Genomic DNA, 21,240 nt, shown 5'->3' with positions numbered 1-21,240 from the left:
GTGCTTCATTGATGAGATTTCCCTCTGTCACCTCTTCTCAAGGCTGAACAGGCACGACTCTCTCAGCATTTCCTCCTAAGATAGATGCCCCAGTGCCCTAATAATATTCACTGTCCTCCACTGGACCCACCACAGGAGCTCCATGTCTCTGGTGGAGGAGCCCAGGACACAGCTGTCCAGGTGTGACCTCACCAGGGCTGAGCAGAAGGGCAGGATCACCTCCCTCAACCTTCTGGCAATGTTGTTCCTAGGGCACCCCAGAATACCATTGGTCATTTGTCCATGGGCCACCAAGGCCCACTGCTGGCCCATGGACAGCTTGTTGTCCACCAGGACCCCCAGAAGCTTATGTACACAGTCTAAAAGCAGTAAGGAGGGCCAGTTGTTTTTTGTTTCAGGGTGGGTTTGTTTTTTGAAGAGGGAGGGAAAAAGAGGAGGGGGGGCAACCTACATACTAAGAGCTGAAGGGGTGTCAGATTGAGGACAGCATAAGGACAAAAAGGGAAAAATCAATAGGTGCTATTTTAAGCACCCTCTACCCCTATCTGAGAATTATCAGTGGAGATGTTGTCTAATGCTTTTTGTCCTCTAGTAGTGGGGATTTGCTGATGCTACATTCCTTGTAAGCAGTAGAAACTTACTTTCTTGTTCCTGATTACCTCCTTGTCTTTAGTCTGCCAGGAACTGATTTCCAGGACTAGCTGAGCACAAATGACCTGTTAACATGGGTGATTGTGAAATTGCATGTAGGATCCTGGTACTAATCATAATGTCAAAAGTCAGCTCCTGAAGAGTTAGGTTAGCACAGTATTTTGGGCAGTGTCCTTTCCAACCTATGTTGTCCTTAGAACATGGAGTTGTCACGCCTGAAGTAAAATACTATGGAGGAATGGGGCAAAATGGAATTTTGTCCTTTTTTATGCTTGTATTGACCTAATGCTGTTAGGTCATTGGTAAGTAAATAAAGTAAAAAGTCATAACATCTGTTGCTTTTTGAGTATGGGTGATCTTAACAGTAACAAGTTGATAGACAGAAGTAGAAATAGATTTCATGGGATGTAGTTAATATGATTTTGAAATGATCCTGGAGAGCTGCTGAGGTTATTCAGTTTTCTTTCCAACTGCTGACAAGAAGTATTTGGGAGGCTTAGGATGAGTGAGAGGAAGCTGTACAGGTGCTATTTGGCACCTTTGCTCCAGGATAAGCATTAAAAAGCAACTTCTTTTCTAGCCAGTACAGCCATTTTGCCTGTGACCTGGAAGCACAGTTGGGTTAGGATTGTTATGAGGCACGCTGCTGTGATTCTTGCACAGGCAAGCATTGCAACAAGGATAGAGTGAACTTTTCCACCATTTGGTATGTTTTATCAGATGATCTGTTAAGGATAATTATAATTTTGAATGAGTGCAGATTGAAGCTTGTTTTGGGCAGGTTTGTGATGAGAAATTTGATACCTCTGCTTCCTGCTTGTGTCATGCTGACAGGTGTACTGGCCAGGGCAAAACTGACTGACCTTTTCCTCTTCAGGACCTAGCCTGACTTTCTCAAGTAGTAATGTCGTTAGAATAGACCTAAACTTCAATTAGAGTCACTTGCTGAAGGGATTTTTGTTTTCCCCCTGAGTAAAATGCTGTCCCTGAAGTTATAAAAAATCTGTGTTGCAATTTTTGCCGTTGCAATTCACAGGAGTTACAAACCCCCATTCATAATGTATAATGTATATAATGTGTAATAATGCATATAATGTATAATTTGTATAAATGCTTGTAACTGTAGAAAGACATAAAAAATTCTGTTTTACCTTTGCAAAATGAAAGAATATTGCAAATGCACTGTTACAATATTTGCATCTGCACTCCTATCAGTAGAATAATACAAGTAAAAGGTCATTGGTATCTATAGAATGACTAGAGGGGACTAAAGTGTGCGTTGTCAGTGTGTTTCACATATATATTTGATGTAAACAGAGGTTGAGCTTCAGAAATCTTGAACTCCATCTGAAATCTGGGAGACTTCGTTTATGTGAATTAATTCCTCTACCCTTTAATTCCAAATGTGACCTTTTTTTTAAAAAAAAAACCATCTCCACTGAAATAGTTGAAGTCTTTGTCCTATCTCCTCTCCAGATCTTTTGTCCCTGGCCCCCTCCTTTTATACTTAAGTCTTCTAATTTGAAAAAGTCCCATTGCCCTCTGCCCAGTCTCCTGCCCATGGTCTTGCTGCCTCTCTGTCCTGTCTTCTCTCAGAAAATCCCATCTGCATCCCATCAGTACTTTGTCTCATTTCCTTACGCCATCTTTTGCATTTTAGTATTAATCTTTCTCATATTCTTCATCTCTGCTGATTCCAGAGCTCTCTCCATAGTTCTCTCAGCAGGCTTGGGGACATATTCATCACCATTCCTTATTTTTATAAGTACACACTCTTAAGTACACAGAAGTCAAGAGGAGGGGTGTCTACCAAGCTTTCCTTGGTTCCCATTTTGTCCTTCCCATCTTTCAGTAGTACTCCTTTATGTCTCCTCTGCCCTGAAATTGTACAGCATGCTTTTCTATACTGTGTGTGGTTTGCAGAGAGTCACTGAGACATGGGAACAATCTTTTTCCATGTTCTTGCCTCAGAGGATCAGATCTGAGCCAGATGTTGCTCAGGCAGCACCTGAAAATGGCAGTTGTGGGTTAAGGCCTTGTGAATTCTGAGCTGAACCTTGCAAAGTACCATTGCTAGAAGTTCTTATTGAGGATATGTGAATTTGGAGTACCCTCCACCCCAGTATGGTCAAAAATAGGGGAATTTACATTAAGGCAGCAAAAGGCATACTCTCAGAAACAAAGTCTCCATTTTGCTTGAATCTGCTGCTATCTCTCCCAGAGACATGAGGATGTGGTTCATGTCCCTGCTAGTCAGCCTGGGGGTGCTTGTCTTCTCAGGGGGAAAGGTCACCAAAATTTTTCAACATGAGCAAAAAAGGGCATTCTTTCTCAAAAAGCCTTGGGGTAATGGCTTTGCTGAAATCTCCTAGAACAACTCATCAGGGAGGCAGGTTTCTGGCATGGAAAGCTTCACCTGAGGTGAACATGTCTGTTGAAGTTACATACCCCATGTGGGGTGGGGGCAAGCCTTGCAAGGGGAAATGTTGGATGTTTGAGGTAGATATGTGTTGGGGCACCAGTGATTAAGGGAAACCCTTCTGAGAGGAAGTCGGTGTTGGAATGTTATTGTTCCCCGTTTCCTGTCTCCGAGTGCTGCAGCTAGAGGACGTCTCCTTCTGTGTTTTAAGCAGTTAGTTAAAAAGATTGCTCTGAAGACTGTGGAGTGCACATTGTCACTTGTGATGCGTCAAGCATAAAAGCATAGCGGCTTGTGCTCTGGGTTTGCTGGATAGTGTTGCTCTGAAAGTTAATTCTCAAAACCTGGGAATTCCAATGTAGCTAAGGCATCCAAATATAGCTAAGGCAACCCATAATGTTTGTTCCCACATTGTAGCTAATTTCTACATGTGACCTTTTTTTCTATGTCTGCTAACCTGAGAAAGATACCTTTGGATTGCTGACATAAGTTGCATGTGAAAATTTAGATAAACAATTTAAATTCCATTAAAAATAAACATTATGTTTTGTATAAATGTAGTATGATTATGCAACAGTGATAAGTTTAACTGTGATTAATATTTGTTACATTTTTGAGCTGAACTTGCTCACTGCTTTTCTTTCTTCCATGAAGAAAGAGCAGCATCAAATTCCGATTGACCTTATTAGGGAAAGCTTGGCTTAAAAGCAAGGGAAGTTTTTTCCAGTAATATTGAGATATGACAGCTCAAACTGAAGCATCTCAGTACATGTCCAAGAGGTCTTGAAGTTTGTGAAGTTTGAACTTCAGAGTTACAGCAATATAAATCAGAGCAGGAATATGTTCCACTTAATTAATTTGTAACTTTATTAGAGAACAATAGTGTTGTGTTTTGTTTCTGGGGCTGCTGTTTACAAATCAGGACCAGTGCAGACTGCTGAGAAGGAAGGTGGTTAGGAACACCACAGGGTAAGTTACCAAATGGTGTAAATAGCTATTCTGGCTACCCTTAAAGAAATACCTAAAGTAAATCAGACTTCTTTCTTCTGATGCACTGTAGGGAAAGCTCAGTTTCCCCTGTGGATGTCTTCCTTAGCATGAGCCATGTTAAACATCTTTAAACAACCTGAAGTAGTGGAAGTATACACAAACTGGTTTTTGTGTTTGTGTAAAACAGTTTTGAATGTGGTTGTTTATGGAACTCCAAGATCTTGAACAAAAATGTTTTTCCAGCTATATATGCTGTAAGCTTCTCATCATATGTGCCCTTTAACGATACCTAACAAAAACAGAAGCAAAACCCAAACCTCATTTTGCTGGGCAGGATGGGAATGGCTCTGGGTTTTCGAAAAAGAGGTTTCATAGCTGTACAGTAGGAATATAATGTGTTGTGGACAACCAGAAGTAACCTTATAAACAATTTGTGTAGTGTAAGCATCTGCCTATGTTGCGGCACGAACAGAGAGCTGTTTGTAAACTAACTTCACAGGAAGTATGCAAAACCATGGTTAAATATACTGAAGCATGGTTTTTCTTACCTGCATCATCACTACTTCAGTCTTATTTCTGCTAGCAACATTCATAAATTTCTTTCATTCACCATGTTCCTGAGTACTTGAAACACACTGAATAAAATGTCATTGCTGCCTTCTGTTTCCTTCACCTGTATTTTGCATCCAGTTCTTATCTTACAGCTGCATTGTAGAAACTTGCTGGGACAGAGACTGTCTTTGTCAGGTGATTGCAGAGCTTCACTGGTTGACTGGGACTGCAAATGTTTTAAGACAGCACAAATGTATAGCCATAGCTTTGGGTTTGTTTTAAGGTCAGCTCTGTGTTTGGACAGCACAGAAGGGTGAGTTACACTGAAGTAATAAATGAGCTGTCTATTAATGTACAGTGAGCCTTTCTTAAGCTGTGGGTGGGAGAGAAGCAGCAGGGAGGGCTGCTGCTCTTCCAGGGAGCCACAGAATTGCCAAAGAGCCTGGCTGCTATTGCTCTTGTCCTCCCTTTTGTGGCAGCAGGGTGTAAATCATTCGACCGTGCTGTCTGCAACCTCCTACCCACTTGCTGAATGTGAATGAATATAGATAAGAGGATGAAAGTTAATCTTCTGTTCCAGAAAGCTTTATTCTTTTGGGAGCGGGGAGGCAAGGGGAAGATATAATTTAAATATGGAGTGTGCCATTTAGGAATGCTGGTGGTGGGCAGGGGGCTCCAGGATCGAAACGCCTTTCCTGTGACTGCACTGAGGCTGGAGTGGGAGGTTGTATCCCTGCCTAGGGGGACGCATAGAGCCCTTCTGGGATTCAGGAAGTAACAAAAGAGAGGTCTGTTCACCTCTGCCCTCCATCTTGTTGTTGCTTACTGGCCGTGGATAAGGAGCTCCACAGAAGAGAGCGGCAGCAGCTCTACAAAAGTTTGTAGAGTAGGCAGGAAAATTGTGAAGAGGTCTGAGAGTTGAGAGGCAGGGAGAGGAAGTATAGCTTATGCTGCAAAGCTTTCAGTAAACATTAGAATGGTTTAATGAGATTATATATTTTTTGCAGAATGATTGGGATTTTGTGTAAAGAAATTTCAACATGTGGAGCTGATATCTTAAAGGCAAAGGCATTTCTGTATTTTTAGCCAGGCCATAGTTTCTGGAATTTTCTTTGTGTATTATACCCATTTCCATTTTGGTCCATGGAAATATTTGGCTACTTTTAAAGTTGTTGTATCACTTGTATTAAATATTACTTGTCAGTGAACAGTGTTCTAAGAATCCATGACCTTTAAGCTTGAATGCTTAACAAACCACATAGTAGTCTCTCTTTTTTTCTGCTCTTACCACTCCTGCAAATTAAGGTATGGAGGTGGCTGCTGTTTTTCCTGGTTCCATGTGAAGACTATTTTGCAAATAAGAGACTTTAACAAAGTTTTTCCTTGCAAACCACCCACTGTAAAGTTCCATTTCATTGCTTTTCATATATTAATAAGAAAAGCCATCCAGAAGTCTCTGGTAATCATGTGTTTACTAAGGTTAAGGTAAACACGTGTTTAGGATGTGTGCAGATTTTCTCCATTTTGCTGGGTTTGCATTTTCATTCTTTGGAAAACAGACTCTTTCAGTTTCCTTTCTTGTGTTTTAAAATAAACATTTCTCTTCTGGAATGTCTCATTTAACTTGTAAGCATATTGAGATCTCTTTTAAAAAAATGTTAGCATTCATTTGCTTTACAAATTGGGGAAAGTTTATTTAACAGGGAAGTGTCTACACCACAAGGCTCAGGTTCTTTTCCTGGGTGATTTGTATATTGGAAGGCCAAATATGCCTTAATAATTCTCAGTGTTTTGTTTGATTATGGTTCAATAAGTTTATAATCAGACCAACTAAAGTGTGTTGTGAGAATTCATTAATAGATGTCCTGATGAACTTTATTTTTTTTTAATTTATAATTACTAAACACTTCCAGCTGATACTTTTTTGAGTACGACTGAGATTACTGAATGATGATGGTGATGATTGATACCAGTGAAGTAGATCTAGAAATCTTTACAGCGCTTCATCTGCCTAGCAACCTCAAACTATTTGACATCCTAATTACTATTAATTATTTTCATTTGGCTGTTTTCATTACTGTAGCTTATTTCTTCTGTGTTTCCTCTTAACTTCAGAAAGGCATTAGATGAGAGAGTCACATAATTCCTTAATGATAGTCAGTAAACTACTAGTAGCATTTGTAATTCCATGATCTCTACCTGTGCTCTGAACTTGCTTCTTACCACACCTCTGAGCAGCAATTTTGAGTTGAGTTTTGAGCTTCTGGGAAAGAAATCCTGTAGCTGTGATGTGGCAGTGGGTGCTGGCTGATAACTGAAGATAAACGTGGGACATGGTTTTAATCGGTGGGTTTCAACTTCAATAAGTTAGTGTGCTGAAGTGTCTGAGTGAGGTTTCATGTGAGTTTCTGTTCCTGGTGATTTACCCGTAATCATCTTTACAGATGATGAACTATTTACAGGACCTGTCTGTGTACAATCCATCAATCACAGTTTCAATTTGAGTGCTTTTAATACATCTCTGTCAAATTACAGTTGGATTTAATTGACAGCCTGCCTTCCAAGTTGTCTCTTTAAGATGGGAGATTTTAGCAGGGAATTCCTGCAGTTGAACAAAGGAATATTATTGAACACTGACTGTGTTTCATTAGAGCAAAAATTCACCATGACAAAGAAGGCAAAAATCCATGAGAGCAGTCCATCCAGACAGACTGACAGTTCAATGCTGGATGAGCTGGTGTCAGGTTTTGACCCACCTAGAGAGCTTTATAGGCACACAATTCATGCTAAAATGTCTCATGGGACACAAGAAGAAAGCATACACTGGCAAAAAGAAAGGACGTAAGACCCTGGACTGGTGGAGTAGGCATTGTAGGGCATGTGCGTCGTCCCACCCCAGTCCTAGAGGAGAGACGTGGCATAGTGCTGGAAATTGATACAGGCATCCTCTGACACTGGGGCAGGGGCAAGAGGATGTGCAGAGCTTGCTTTAAAGGCTCAGGCTCTAAAGCAGCGAGGGGAACTCACAGCTGAAGGAAGCTGTTCTGCTGTCTCCCAGCTATGCACGCTGGTAAGGCAGTTGTCCTTGCCTAGGGCCCCTACGAATGGATTTAGTGCAACAGTGTTGAGGGACCTCTCACTGACAGTTTTCCAGGGCAAATTCTTTAGTTCATTTCCTGAGATTAGCTGTGCTCTGATAGCTTGAAGTCCTGTGACAAGATCTCCTGACTGTTAAATTGTTGACATTGATGTGCCCTAGAAATTTCCAACTTTGTATATGACTGTGCCTGTGCTCATGTCTATATGGGCACAACTGTTCAAAGGCAGCCTAAACCAAAGAAAGTGTGTGTTTTCAAGGTGCAAGGCATAGTGTGAGGACTCAGGAATTCCTCACTGCTAATTTTGGCTGACACATAACTACCCCTGTGGCTTTCCATGCATGTGGATGAAGCCATGGGGACCTACTAGGGGTCACTACTTCCAGGCCTTAGTAGCTGCAAATGGGGCAGTGTTTTAACAGCCATAATATAGGTGAGGAAGACAATTATCAAATATCTGCCTCTCAGGAATAGCTACATAGAAAAAATTACTTTTTTTAAAAAATCTACTTCTCTAGGTAAAATTTAAGTTAATACTGTTAACTTATTTATGAACCCCTAATTGTGTGAAGCGTAGGGAGATCTCTGTCATAATCACCTTAGTCTGCAATGTTAAACAGTGGAAATAAAACCTACATGTGCTTCTCTATTTTTAGTCTTTCCTCATACCGTGTTCTCACAATTGCTCCCACCATCAATCTTTGCCCTTTCTACATGCAGTCAGTCAGCAGAGTATCGTCTTACTGTGTCACGCTTTATTGCCGCTACCCGCAGGCTGCGTGTGAGCCAGCTGCACGTGTAGATTTGCACTTCTGAGGAAGCTGGCTGGAAGCACAGGCGAGCTTGGTATGGATCCTCCACCATCTGCCCAGGGCCTGGGGAGAGGGCTGGTGCTGGCAAGGTGGCCTCCTGCCAGCTCAGAGACTCCACTCTTCTGTGGAGTGTGGGTAGTGAAGAGGAAAGAAATCAATCACAAACCACACCTAGTGTCAGACTGCGTAAAGCAGACGGGTTACTTTGGCTGCTCCCATTTGGAGGGTGACTGGCTGTCAGTGCTGGGAGGTCTTCTCCTTGTCCTTTTCCCCTGATGGCAGAGTTAGTGCTCTCCAGTCATGTCCTCTGACATGTAGGCGTGTCCCCCAAAGCCCACCTGCAAGCCTCCAAACACCCATTTCCCGCAAGGGCAGAGCTTTGCTGCTGCTGACAAGTGGCAGTCTTACATGCGAGGCACCGAGGGATACAGAGCAAATGGAAAAGATGAGGAGGAAGTACATGGAGCACAGGAGCTTTCTGCTCACACTACCGAAGGGAGTAGAGGCTGTGTCTCCAGGTCTGCCTTTTCCTCAGAAAGACCCTGGCTTAGGCTGCTGGTCAGTGACAGGACTGTGCCTTAGTGGGCATTGCCCCAGGTAAGGGCAGGTCATGAGGTTTTTCCAGCTTCAGGTGTCTATATTAATGTCTATATATATATGTCTACCCCCCACCAAATACCAGTAAAAGCAGGAAGTAGGAAGACGTGCTCACAGAAATTTTTTCTTTTATTTAGGTTTCTGGGTTTACATGTAGTCAGTGCAATCATTTTTAGGTTTCAATCCCTTGGACTCACATAGCCAAAGGAGCCAGAGCAAGATAGCAAAGTATGCTTAGTATACAAATGCACATTGCCTTTGCAGAGCACACCAGTACTTTAAATTATTGAAAAGAGCTCCAGTGAGTTACCCTGACCAAAATTCATCATCCTTGGCCACCTGTTGTGTGGATAACTTGCTATTCTTTGAAACACAAGGCATTCAGAGTCTGCTGCTATACATGCTGGATAAATTAATAAATAAAATAAATAATGGGGAAAAAAGAACAGGAAAAAAATCAGGCAGAAGGTGAATTGGTACATATTATAGTTATCTATGTAATTAGCAGAATAAGCACTGAGAAGCATTTTATAGTGTCTATTCTAGTGTACATCTGTTGCCCAGCTTTCTTAGTTTACAAGTGTGTGGCTAGTTCAGGCAGCATGGCTCGAGCTGGCAGGCTACAAACAGGATCCATTTCGTGGCATGGTTTCCTCTGGCCTGCATCCTTTTCCTCCAAGTGATGTGGAAGTGGTGCTTAGGTGGCTGAGGCTGCTGAGCTGTTTCAGAGGTTCTTCTTCTGCACAGCCATCTGATTTTGACCAAACACATCTGTGTTGGGTAGAGGGGAGTTGGGAAGAAAATATGGCCATTAGTATGGTGTATTACCTAAGAGTAAAAACTGCTTTACTAGTAGCACAAATCTGTGGAGTATCAGAAAACCGAGGATCTGAATGATGCTGTGGCACTGCCTGGGTGGTGTCCTGCTAGATTTAATATTACCTGTTCCTCCTCTGTCTGCAACACTACTAGAAGCCAGTGAAGTTTGGATAAATACCTGGTTCTAAATATTTTTGGGTCAGAGACTGAAGTTTTGTGATGTAAGTCCTCAGCTCTTGAACCCAGAGTGTTTTGCTGATATGAGAGACATAGGACAGCTTTACTTTCTCCTGCAGCTTACTTATGCATTAGGAAGCAAAGTTTCCTAGTGGGTAGAATCCTTTTTTGATTCTTTTTTGGTATTGATATTTAATCAAATTTTCAGTCTTGTGTGCCTGCCTCTTGGCAAAGGTGTACCTGTGCAACTACACTGCTCTTTTAACAATTTTGCTTATCTTCTGTGATATTTTTATATGCACACTCCTACCCTGTAAAGGGATTACTAAGAACTTGTATATATGTTTCTTGCAGAGCAGGATAAAATTTGATTCTTGTTTTACAAGGCAGTGTGGCTTTTACCCATTTTTTAAAAATTACTAAGTTAATATTAGCAATAATATTATTCATTTTAATGTGTAATTTTAACATTACCACAGTAATGACTGTCTTATACTATGGTCTAAACAACAATAGATAAAGTTTTGTAAGTTAAGTATGTGTATGTGTTCAAAGGAATACCAAGGTGGCTAGATGAAAATGTCCCACTGATTTGCATTTGATTTCTAAAGTTTGGTCATGGAAATCATTCATCAATGTGTGAAAATAATTTTGCTCATTTTGTGCTTTTCTTGACAATTTTCTCTCATTTCTGATTCATATAATTATTTTTTTTTAGCCTCTAAGGTTAGTGTTTTCATAATTTTATTCTTCTAGAGGTCTTTCTTTTTTGTCCTTTTTTTTTTTTGTTAGTGATTGTGGAGGAGGAGACCGTAGTTAGGATATGCAGCTTCTAGCAGACATTCCTTCTGATGGATTTGGCGCGATGAAAGACAAATGGGGAGAATGTCAAACCCAGCAAGAAAGGCAGGGCAATCTGGCAAGATTCTCCTAATTTTTGGAGAGTTTCAAGGAAAAGGGAGGAGAAAATTGTGCAACACCATGAGAGCAAACCATGGTAAATCAATCTAAGGTGATGGACATTTGTGAGGGTTTTTTTTTTCTCTCTATAAAGTAAGCTAAGTGTTTATGCCATAACTGCAGAGAAGCAATAAAAGGCAAAGGTTATAAACAAATCATTTGGTGCCGACAGAGGGTTCATAGATGCTGACAAGAAACAAATAAAGTGAATAAGGCCGGTACTCTGTTCTGATAAATTTCATTGATTTCTGCACCATGTCATTACGTTTGCAGCCTGCCCTGTTATCTTGTAGCTCCAAGACCTTTCATTATGGCTCCAAATGATAACAGCTGTTGATACACAGCAGTGACTACCATGGGGGTAAAGTACCATTTGCTAAGACATAATTAGGAAAACCCCCACGTCTGGGTAGCTTTGATCTGCCTGTGGTGTTGTCCTTGCAGAAGACGTTATATGCCAATGCTGCATCTGTTTCCTGGATGAGTTCATGAAGCCTTTATGAGAGCACACGTGCACTATAAAGCAGTATAATCAGACGGGTCCCACTGGCTGAGTCATTGCAAGCAGTGTGGGGCTGTGCAGGCCTGGTCTGCAGGACACCGATGTGGTAAGACTGTCCAAGGTCCACCTTTTTCACAAAAACTTGGATATCTGGGGATTTTTGCTGTGTGCCTACTTCAGGCATCTGCTTACACCAATAACAGCAACATAAACAAGTCTGTAGTCTTGAATCAATAATATTGACAAAGATAGAAAGCTGAACCAGGAAAGCAGTCCCTGAATTGTGTCATTTCCTAGCAGTGTGAGGTGAGGTATAAGGTGGTTCTGAATCCTAAGAGTTTTAAACCAGTTCTTTAAACTTGTTCTTACCCTAGGTAAGAACAAATACACCAAGTTGTTTCTGGTTTGTTTCTGATCTGAGGCTGAATGAGGAAGGGGTCCTGAAGCATGGTCCGAAGGGAGCATTTCTTATATTCCCATAGCAGAAGGGAGCACTGGCTGTGGGTGTGTGGTGTACATAGGCTGATACTGGCATATGTTACAGGAGTGCAGGAAAACTGCCAAAGCACCTGCTGGCTGCTGCTTGGCAGCAGCATTAGAAAGGTTACCTGGTTCCCTCTTTCTTACTAATAATTGGTAAAAGACTGAGAAGAGTACGTATGTGTGGAGGAAAATTACCTCAGGGTAAGAGGACAAAAGGAGTAGAAACCAGGTCATGCATATAACACTGTCTACAATACTAGAAATAACTGTGGACTGTTTGTTATTTTGAAGAAACCCAAGCTCCAGCTATGCTGAGATGAATGAATTGTAAAGGAACTCCTCTTTATTCATTAAACGTGCTGTGTGGAGTTACTTACTGTAAGATTTCCATTCCTCTGCAGCCTAACCTTGTCATATCAGTTCAGGGTACTGCAGTGTCCCTGCAGTGCTAAAATTGTTTTCAGAGGATTACAATTCCGCTGGAGCTTTTCTATTCTTTGCTTTTAAATGATGAAAGACATGTCTGTGGTCAGAAAAGCTTATTTGTTTAATACTATTACTGGAGTAGACCTGAATATATTATCTACTTCTGCCTTTGACCCAATGTAGTGCTTTGCTGCAGTCCTGTCTGCCTCACCATCCTGAACCTTTTCACTCTTCTGCAGCTTATGAGTACAAATAAAACACTGAAGTTTCGGGAGCCTGTGGTTGTGATTCCAAAGACTTCCTGCACAAATATATTTCAAGGTCAGGTGTGGGCTCTGAGGCTGTTGCCAGCCAGGAGGGAAGGTGGAGTAAGGTTGGATGCTATCACAGGAGATGACATAGCTCTCCAGGGACTTGTCTGCCTATTGCCACTCATTGCTCTTCTGAAAGACACTGAGATTGCCTTGGAATAGACCTACTTGCTTTCCCCCCCAGAAATACTGAGTTTTGGGGGTGAGGAGGGCTACCTTTAACTGGAGGTGATGACAGAGTGTGGATTACTGATAGGGGGAGGGGAAAGGAAGTTTTGCTGATACCTGAACCTGAATCTTGGTTACACCTCTGGCTTTGCTGACACTACTTCAGTTGAACAGAAGGAGGCTTAAATGCTGTAATTGTTCCTTATGAGGACATCTAGAAGCCAAAATTCAGATCCTTGGTTAATTCAAATCCTTTGTCTTCACAGAATTTACACAGAGAATAAATCTTGGCTGGTGTATATGTTCTATAATACCTTTTTCTATATGACTCTGGAACACAGTTATATCTCAGAAGTTTTCAAGGTCTTGTTGGCATTTTGCAGGGTTCTTTTCTTGCAGCACCCTGGAATGCTGTGTTGTTTTTGGGAGGTTGCCATACCACATTGTCTAGCCACAGGCTAAAGGATTTTATTTCTTTTTATTTCACATTGTTTCAGCTGTTTTCACTTTTATTTCCATATTCCAGCAGAATTTTTTCATGAATGTGGCAGTACATCAGGTTTCTTGTTTCATGAGCTGTAGTTAGTTAAATAGCTTGCTGAATTTGCTTGCCCTTATGTGAGAATTTTAATACCGTAGCAGCAACAGAAAAAAAGGTGACATTGAGCTCTTATCAAAGTGAGGGAAGAGGTGAGAAAGTTATTCTCCCAGAACACTGCTGATCTGAGCATTTTCTAGCTGTCATGTTCTTATTCAAAAAAAGTCCCTGGATGAGAGTCTGTCAAGACTGATGTCTTGTAAGTTCAAAATTAAATTTTTGCTAGATTATATAGCAATGCTATTTGCAGTGTAACTCTATGTGTGGTAAATTGCATGGACATAGATACATTGCGATCTGTCTTCTACATACTCTGCATTCTTCAGGAACCATGATTTTTTAAAAAGTAATTTTTTCAGTGGTTGCTTTTCCGAGCCTCTGTTGCTTGTGTGCTTTCTGTTCTTCATTATATAGTTTCTGTTACTAAGACTGCATTAAATGACATTCTTCATCTCTTTTACGTTTTATTTTGTCTTTGAGACAGCCAGATGATCAATTAAACTGTCACTGTGAATGAAATTTGAAAACATTTGTTTATCAGTAGCAGGAGAAACATTGGCAGTCCCATCTAAGAGGTATAACTTAGCTTTCAGTCTTTTGTTATTTTCTTGGTTTCAGGGAACAGATAAGTACTGTTACTGTTCATAATAGAGTGACTGTTCACAGAGGGGCTGCTGAAGGCTTTATTGTAATAATAAGGTGAAACTGATATTCAGAGTCTCATCTTGTACAATAAAACATAGCTCTGTTTACTGATCTAGGAAAGGAGGAAATGTCTGAAGACCTTCTTCTCTTTCTCTTGTAGGATTACCTTGACTGTATCACTGATCACACCAAGCTCTCCCTGGGAACAGAGGAGCGATCAGCCCTGTTTGGAAACATTCGGGATATCTACCATTTCAACAGGTAAATTCATTTTTAACTAAATGAAAACATTTCAATAGCCTGTGTTTAACGAGAGGGAGCAAACCAGCCAAATTCACTTTTATCACTTTAAAACAGCCAAGATCTATAAATCGAGAAATTACCTAATTTTAATTCTAAGCAAAGTTGGTTTGCTGACAGATTTTTTTGGCAGTTTATTTGATGCATCAAGAGTGGTCTCCCTGTACTTTTTTTCCTTTTATGCTGGGTATGTGCATGAATTTAAGCCTAATCTGCTCTGGGCTTTAACTGAGTTTTGTGCAAGACCACTGTAGAAGAAATTCTTGCCTTAATGAAGAGGTGATTTATTCCTACTATATTAGCTCTTTTTGTGTACCTATGTACATCACCCGGATCTGGCTTCTGTAGTGCTTTATGCTACTAGGTACTCCCTGAATTAATTTCTCAAAAATGTATTCAGGCACCTTTTCTTCATTGAAGTTTTTTGTTCAGTGTCTTTCCAGCCTTCTCTAAAATTCTGCAGATGGAATTCTAGTGTATGTTGGGAGCCTGAAGTAAAATGTCTTCCTTGCATAACTAGTGCCACATTGTATGGGATTTCAGTATCTGCAGTTTGAGGAGCATGCTACTGCTACTTTTCTCTGAATCCTCTCTTACTATAAAAATTACTAACTTAGTATTTAAGGAAAACATGACTATTCAACCAGGGCAGGACATATGTCAACTTTATTGACATAAAGTTCCCAAATCTTTTATATACCAATACTCCTGTAAAAGCTCTCTTAGGTTTACTATAGTTGACAAAACATCTCCCAAACTACTGTGTTCTTTGAAAAACAACAGATCATTTAATTGAATCAAAAGAGGATTCTGAAGTTGAGCACTTGTGTCAAAGATCATCTCCAATGTTTTTCCATCATCATGGGAAGTTACTTTTAAGGGCTTCAGCTGCTGGGATTACTGTTTCATGTCAAAGGAAAGAGTGAGAATGGATCTATTCAGCATTTATAGAAAAAGATGAAATCTAAAGTCTTTTCCTGAAGCTTAAAATAGCTACTGCAGGGTAATGGAAATATGCTTAACTAGAAAGCTGCTGTGTCCTGCTTCAGCTACAACAACTGACTTTACTGAATGTCTAACAGCTGGAAAATACATAGTGGGAGCATGCTAAAATAGGCTCATGGACAGTTTTAGAGCCATGAGACAATGAATGTGAGCTTACAGATTCCCAGAGGTCACAGAATGGAAAAAACCAGTCCTGGCCATTATATTTTCTGATCCTTCAAAAGCTAGAAAGACTTGATAGCTAGGATGCATTTCTGCCAGATTCATTGCAGATATTGCCTACTAAAAGTACTTTCAAGTATGATCAGTTGTTATACAGAATTACTGAGCTGTGCAAAAAAAATCACAGCAGTTAAAAAGAAAAAAAATTTTAGAGATAGTTATGTTAGAATGGTTAAAACTTACTGAAAAGTTGTCCAAAGCATCTAGTAAATTACTAATGTATTTCAGGCCACCTGATGTAAAGTTCTGCTTGGAAATTGTGAGTTCTTAAAACTGAACACTCACTGTAGATCCCAATATAGCTCCAAGGATTAATTTACTCCTGTGTGAAATTTGGCATGTAGCTTCTGAGTCCTAAACATACTCTAGAGGCTTTTTATTTATTCTTAGCTTCAGAAAAAGGTCCAGTTGGAAGTTCTATATTTGTAGTTTCAGATATATTTTGTGAGCATGATTATATAGATTTAGAATTGCCTTGTTTTTCTAAGCTTTGAATTTGACCATTAATCAATAATCAAAGGTTTCAGTCTTGGTTTTTTTTTCAGACTTGTAGATCTGAGAAATTTCATTTCAGTAAATGGGAATTTCTCTCAGCTAAACTACCTAGGTTTTCAAGTAGTGTGTTGAATGGCAAAAATAGTGGTCATTATGGTAACTGCTAGTCCTGTGATTATGATGTCTTTTTGAACAACTATTTCTTTCTGAGTTTCATGGTGGTAAGGTCTGGCTTCTTCTGAGGAGAAGCCATCATAAAACTTCATCAAAAAATCAATGCATCCTAAAAGGCACTGTAATAAGACTTTCATTCATTTGACTTGAAAAGATAACAAATGCACTGTATGCAAAACTATCAGTCTTTACGTTTCCCTCTCTCACCCCAAAGGGGTTAGCATTAACTCCCGATGATGTTTGTACAGATTCAGATTTTCCCAGCCCATTGTAACTCAAGCTATATAGTTCAGTATGTGGTCTTAACTGGCCCTAGCTCCTGTGTCCTGCTTCAGTCTGAATCTTGTTAGTGATCCAGCTGAAAGGGCAAGGAGTTCCTCCAGCAGTGCTCACTCCTGCTCCCTGCCTGCCTGGCACAAGCCAGTTGCAGAGGCCAAGAACTGCGACCAGCAGAAAACCTCTGGATATTCAGGTGAACAGGACCAACACTTTTCTCTATTGTTCTTTCTGCCTCCTGCCAGATACTTAAATGGAGCCTGTAATAATAGTCCTACTTTTTCACATCAGCTTGGTATTATAGGGATTTATTTAAGATTTTCAGGATGCCTGAGCATGACAGTTTTGCTGTTTTTACAGTGGCAGACTGCTCTTACTGATCCTGTTCTTACCATCCAGATGAGACAGAAGAGAGTGCAGTATAGGTAACAAACTCTTTCAAAAACAGCCCTTGCGCTATGGGCTTGTGCTGAAGACACAAACCACTAGTCTATTTAACACATACACAGGGACTCAATTGCATGAATATATAAAATCTTTAAGTGTTCCTCTTCTGTATCATGAAGGAGAAATTATGTGGGTTTTTTGGAGACCGGTAGGAATAAAATGTCAGTCCAGGTGCTACATACTTTAAGCCATCAGGAGAATGTCTGACTGCCATACAGCAGGAATCCTCTGAGCCTGTTGGGCATGTTTGATGTTACTTCCAAAACTTGTGTGTGGGATGCAGTCAGTCAGTATAACTAATGGCTGTGGTCACCATTGCTACAGCTTGTTTCTTTTGCTGATGTAAATGAGCTTCATGAGTGTGGGTTATCAAGCAAGGGTCATATTTTTATTCCTGTTTGAATGAAGGGAGAAATTGAGGTATAGAGGTTAAATTGTCACTGTACAAAGTGACTAAGTGACTGCTGAACTTAAGGTCTTTGCCTGTCTTTGTTCCTTGTGACTGCATGTTAATTTCTCCCTTTCCTTCCTCCAGTAATTAGAGAAGCAAAGAACAAGTCAGGAAACTCTTCTGGTTTACTGCTTTTTGTACATGCAGAGGGAAATTGTGTTTGCTTACAGGGGAAAAGGGTAGTTCCCTAGATACAGGCATAGGAACGCTTAGGTAAAACTTGTTCAGGAAACCAGCTGTGAATTGGGAGAAAAGTAGCCCTAAATGGAAAATTATCTGTGGGAGTGGGAGTGTATTGGGGGCGGGGGGGGAAGAGGGTGAGGAGGAGGAGAAGAAAATTCTTTTCAAAAACAATTTGTCAGAAAACTCAATTTCTTCTCTCCTTTTTCTGAGTATGTCTTTTATTAAGACTGAAAACTCTTTGGATCAAGGAGATACCTTTGAGGTCTTCTACTTGAATTCTTTCTTTCACTGAATTTGCTTTCAAAAACTGAGTTTAATTCAACAGCAAACAGGCTCCCTTATTGCTTTGCTCCTGTTCAATTGAATTAATTTTCTCTTTGGCATGCAAAAATTATAAAATTCTCTCATGTGTTGTTTTCATGCATATAGAATATAAATGTGTATAAATATTCCCATACAGAAAACTTTTTCCAGGCTAGCTATTTTATCAATGAAGAAACACACCAAAAGTAGACTGATTTTCCTGATTGAGTTTTGTAACATTCTTCATGTGTGAGAAATACATCCCCAGGTCTCACCAGTATTTTTCAGAGCAGTTCGTCATCTCCCTTGGTCAAGTAAACCTTGTAGAACATAAAAAGTCAAAAAAAACATAAAAGAACATATAGGACAGTGCTCGTGCTTCAGTAGCTTTTAATTAAAATTTTCTTAGTTTTATATCATGTTGGTTGATATACAAGCTACAGAACTGTCTGACTGCACCACTATGATTATTGTTAAAGGCCTGTCAGGTCACAGAGTTTTGGAATAGTTTGGGTTGGAAGGCACCTGTAAAGGTCATCTAGCCTGGCCTCCTTGCAATGAGCAGAGACATCTTCAATTAGATCAGAGCCCCATCCAACTTGGCCTTGAACATTTCTAGGGATGGGACATCTACCTAAAGGAAGGGGCTCAGCTTTGCTTAGCAGAACAACCATCCTGATGCCTGGAATTTTGAAATCATGGGAATACCATTTCCTTACAGTTCTCTTCTGCCTGCAAATAAACTCAGCTGTGGGGGGAAAAGGGGCATCAAAGGTGTTCTTGTTCCCTTTGTAGAACTCCCTGCATCAACAAGTGATGCCATGAATAGCACAACACTGTCTGGTTCTGAATATACAGGTGTGTCCATTCCAAAGTGTGCCATAATTGTCTTACTTTGTCCTGTTCTTTGTTTCAGTGAACTTCTGCAAGATTTGGAAAACTGTGAAAATGATCCTGTGGCTATAGCAGATTGTTTTGTTTCCAAGGTAAGTCTGCAGCACCAGTTGCAGAATGCTATGGGGGAAATAGGATTAATTGATTAGCTTTTGGGACCTAATCCTGATAGCTTGTGTAATGTTAACCAAGAAAAGTCAGCAAATCTGTGGTAAGAGAAGGAATTTCTCTTAGTAATTGATAGGGATATGACTCTGATTTTCATTTCTAAAAAATTAAGACAAAGGTGTCATTTTCTTCAATAAGTGTATCTGAGCTGGTGGAGCTGTTTATTGAGTTCATTTTCAGGGTTTGCTTTTTTTGTCAACCATTACAGAGGTTCTCTTTTTTACTTGCATCTATTAATGTAGGTGATCAAGTGGTACTCAAGTTACATGTTGTCAGCTTAAAAACAGCTAGAGAATAAAACTTGACTTCATTCCTAGAAAAGGCAATAACATTAACATAGGAAATGTGGCCATATTGTTTTCTGAGAATTTTTCCTGAAACACACAACTATACTTTTAATTTTCTTTTTAAATGGAAAGGCCCAAAGTCTTGCCCTAAGATTCAAATCCCATTCTCTCTGTAATGCTTTGGATTTTCTGAGCATTGATAGGATAGACATTTTGATTTTGTTGGCCAATACTTAAGCCAAAAATATAGAGTGTGTGAAGTTGTTAGGTGCAGCAGAAATAAGGGAAGAAGGTGACCTTCATTGCAGGAAACACAGAGAGCCAGTCAGGGAGAAGGGGAATGGCTATAATGAGTAGGACAACAAGAAATTAAATAATTTAGGCTACAGATGATGCTAGTTCACTGCAGACTTCACCAGAGAATCTGCATATATCTTGAATCTGTAAAGCCGTAATGAGTTAAAAAAATAATGCTATCTCTGTGGTATTTCTGGAGGAAGAGGGGTCATGTAGTAGTTTAAAATTGAATAATATCTGTATAGGTGTGTTTGCCTTTGTGTATTAACAAAAAAAAAAAAAAAAAAAACAAAATGAAAAAACAAACACCAAAAAAACTCCCAAAGAAACAAAAAAGCCAAAGCCTGTCATGTTTTATACTTTGTCCTGAACTCAGCATTGCTAGCACCAAGCACTCAATGTAGTAAGTCTAACACGTGGATTTAGGATTAACTGGACCATCCTCTCATTGTGGTCCAGTAATTTGTTTGGCACTGTTGTGACATAAGGGATTTTATAGTAAATTGGAGTGATGGTACCAGTTAAGTGCTGCTGTTTCACCAGATCTGTTGCTTCATCTGAGTTTGAGAAAGCTGTAATTTATCTAGTAACTGGTCTTTTGTTAAGTACTGAGAAACCTTAGTGTTGGCACCACTACTACAAAAGTAGGATGCATTTTTGCCCCATTGCAGTGGAGTTTATGGCATGTTGTTATTGCTACAAATAGCCTGAATTGAATTGAATGAGAGAGAGAGGGAATGGGATGACAGCAAGTGCAAAGTCCTGCTTCTGGAACAGAACAATCCTGTGTGCCCGCGGAGTCTGGCTGAGTAGAAAACAGCTTAACAGAAAGGATCCGGGGTCCTGGTGGGCAAGAAGTTGTGAGTAAGTCAGCAGAGTGCCTGTGCAATGAAGGCCAGCTGGGAGTCTTTCAGGGTATTTACAGATAAAACAGTTTGGAGCTGGTAGATATTTCTGCTGTATTGTTTACTTATAGCTGGGACCACTGGGACTGCTCCTGCTAGGATGCAGAACAGAGATGGTGCAACTGATGTCCAGGAAAAAATTGTGTTCTCATTCAAACTGGCCAGCTGAAAGGGTCTGTCTGGTAGACTTTCTGGCCATTAGTTCCAAAACCCATCTGCATATCATTGCTTGTGCCTTTTGTTCCCTTGTCAAATGCTTTTAGCATTTGTATTATTGGCAGGCAACTGCTTCATGGCTCAGAAATTGCTAGAGATTGCAGTACTAACAGGCATTTTTTAGCTTCATCCAGACAAGTGCAAACACTTAAAAGCAAAATCAAACAATACCAAAATACCCCACAGTTCTGGTTTTGGCCATGAGGATTTCATTACAACAACTGCTGACTGTCTTAACAAACTCCAGTTGTCCATTCTTGGTTGCTTGTGTCTTCCCAGCACCGAGAAGTGGAAATACAACTGCCTTTTTTGGCACCGTGTGCTTCTTCAAGTCTTATGGGACTTTGGCCATTTATTGTTTCATTCCTTCAAGTGTGTTAGATCTTCACTGTGAGTTAAGCACAGGGAT

General features: G+C 40.2%; 1 protein-coding gene across 5 annotated transcripts in view; it reads left to right on the top strand.

Moving 5' to 3' along the window:
• PLEKHG1 (pleckstrin homology and RhoGEF domain containing G1) overlaps nucleotides 1-21,240 on the top strand; it is a 126,492-nt gene that overhangs the window by 82,895 nt on the left and 22,357 nt on the right. For all 5 annotated transcript variants that reach the window (XM_014263668.2, XM_014263666.2, XM_014263667.2 and 2 more), the window contains 2 exons: nucleotides 14,369-14,469; nucleotides 18,981-19,050. In XM_014263668.2, coding sequence (XP_014119143.2) covers nucleotides 14,369-14,469; nucleotides 18,981-19,050 — 171 coding nt within the window. The remainder of the gene's footprint in view (nucleotides 1-14,368; nucleotides 14,470-18,980; nucleotides 19,051-21,240) is intronic.

This window comes from Pseudopodoces humilis, chromosome 3 (assembly GCF_049639895.1).
Source record: "Pseudopodoces humilis isolate 2021_Gansu_Grassland_sample_001 chromosome 3, ASM4963989v1, whole genome shotgun sequence".
NCBI lineage: Eukaryota > Metazoa > Chordata > Aves > Passeriformes > Paridae > Pseudopodoces > Pseudopodoces humilis.
The sequence above is the reverse complement of the archived record's forward strand: the minus strand, read 5'-3'. Positions and strand labels throughout refer to the sequence as shown.